A 2,350-nucleotide genomic window follows, 5' to 3' on the forward strand; every position below is an offset into this window, starting at 1 on the left:
TTATTGACCAAAATTGCGCATTAAACTTTAATTTTGCTATGCATCAGAAGAAAAAAAAAATTTTTTTTAAACTGAACTAGCATTACTGGGGATTTTTTTTTTTTTTTTTTACATGAACGAACGAACGCAATGAAATTATAAAATGAAATATTTTTGAACCTGCCATTAATTTATATTTTTACAGGCGAACGTTTCATGCTGTTTTTTATTCATCAAACTTTTTTCAGCTCAGAGTTTCGTTTTACGAAAAACTCATAAAGCATAATGCGTAATTGGAATAATTTAAAATGGCATGGTGCGTAATATGTATAAATGGGTAAAATGCTTAAATAGAATATGCATGAGTGAGTTTTGAGCTGATGCAAAAGGTTATTTACGTCAGCAAAAAGCATTCATTCCAGGTATTTGATAAACATTCTTTTGCTTGCGTTTGCATAGTTAAACAATAGCATATATTACATATCATATGCTATATATACATTTACGTATATATGTAAAAATAAAACTTAAAAATACCCACTTGAATCGTCACGAATTTTGTAAAGCAACAAACTAAAAAATCACCAAAATGAAAAGAAAAGGCACGTAAATGCAAAATCTTTTTTTATTTTTATTTTTTTGCGTTAGCAAAATACATATCTATAACCTAAACCGTATCTTACCTGTATATTTTATTATATTCTAAAATAAATACATCCTATTTAGAATAAAAAAAAAAAAAAAAAAAAAAAAAAAATATGTTTTAATCAAAATATATTAACAAGAAAATGAAACCATTTTTATATAATTATTTTAAATATGAATATAGCTGACATTATGTCACAAATATAAAACACTGTATGCATGATAACCAACAAGGAAGAAAATGAGCGCCTTAAGACAGATGTCGCATTGATATATTTTCATAATATATCTATATCTTCCCATTTTATTTAACGTATTTATTATAATATTATACGTATTTGTAACAAAAGAAAACAAGAAATCAGATCCGAGATTTGATTAGATATACAAATTATTATAACATTTTTGGCTGTACTATTTTATTTTTAATATAAGATATCAAAAATGATAGCCTTATAAAGGTGACGTCGCTCCCACCCCCACCCCCGTTGTATATTTTTCTCCAATTTAAGGAAAGAAAATCAGATTTACAAGTATTAAAGATATTTTTTTATTCAAGGAGAATACACGAATTAGGACTTAGGCAGCATTGTACTACAGGAATAGGAAGCTTTACAACATCGCATATATTTCTACGTCCATACCAACTTATGTACAGTATTGTCTTATGAGGAAAAGAAGAAAAGAGTGCGAGTGTCAAAACGATTTTTATGCGTAAAATAAAATAGATCATCAGTGAGCAACCCTACAGTTTACCCACCACATAAGTACCAAACATTACTACTGATTTGTTAAAATGTATAATTTAAGCAAAATATGTTTTTTAAGATGGAACGCTTCATGGACCTATAAGTAAATAACAAATTTAATATATTAAACTTTTGCTACTATTATACGTTTAGCGCATATAACAGAACCGAATATATATTTGACCATGTTTTTGTTTTCGTCTGTTTTAATATATGATTGCTTGACTTGATTGTCAATCTGTTTGAATCTGTCTGTGCACATTCACCTTCCTTCCACCCCCCTCAAACCATCTTTCGTGCAAAAGTTGTTTTATCCCCCAATGCTAAATTGCGTGCATAATTATGTGCGAACAAATGTTTGTTCTGTTCATGTAGAGAAAAAAAATTATATATTTCTTTTTCGTTAATGTTATAATTATTAATGTAGATTAAAGAGATATCACATGTCCCCGAGATGGAATGTTAGTAAATGGTTGGTGAAGGAAGAATATAAATCGCAAAAGTTTAGTAAACCATTTTATTTGACCAAATGGGGGAATTTCAAAACCGTTTACAACCAGTTTTCAGCCAACAGCGGAGCTTTTAATAAATTTTGCGACATGAACAAATTGCATGAGAACGACATTCATTTTAAAAAGTAGTTTATCATTACGAGAGAGACTTTGCACGGTTTTTAATTCGAAAAAGTGTAAACAAAAAAAAATAATAAAATAAAAAAAAATAAAATAAGGCAGTTACGCATCTTCCCTCGTTGCTTTACCAACATTATGAGAAACACAAGGTGTATATGCATATTTATACATACACGCGCACACCGTGCACATATAATACATTTTAACTTGGAGGGAGAGATCCATGTTGACAGAAAATACGCCCACTTCGTTTTGTTACTCAATTTTTTTTGTCTCTTTTGAATTTCATTTTACGTTTTCTTTTCATTTGACACCTTTTTATTTTTTTTTTTTTTTAGTTTTTTC

General features: G+C 28.5%; 1 protein-coding gene across 1 annotated transcript; it reads left to right on the forward strand.

The window, feature by feature from the left end:
* Positions 1–1,800: 1,800 nt before the first annotated feature.
* PCYB_124960 (hypothetical protein) lies at positions 1,801–2,013 on the forward strand (the record flags this gene model as incomplete). Its single annotated transcript, XM_004223829.1, has 1 exon — positions 1,801–2,013. A coding segment is annotated over exon 1 (195 nt), but the record flags the coding sequence as incomplete, so codon positions are not given.
* Between the last annotated feature and the right edge of the window lie 337 nt (positions 2,014–2,350).

The sequence above is a fragment of the Plasmodium cynomolgi genome, chromosome 12 (assembly GCF_000321355.1).
Source record: "Plasmodium cynomolgi strain B DNA, chromosome 12, whole genome shotgun sequence".
NCBI classification, from domain to species: domain Eukaryota; phylum Apicomplexa; class Aconoidasida; order Haemosporida; family Plasmodiidae; genus Plasmodium; species Plasmodium cynomolgi.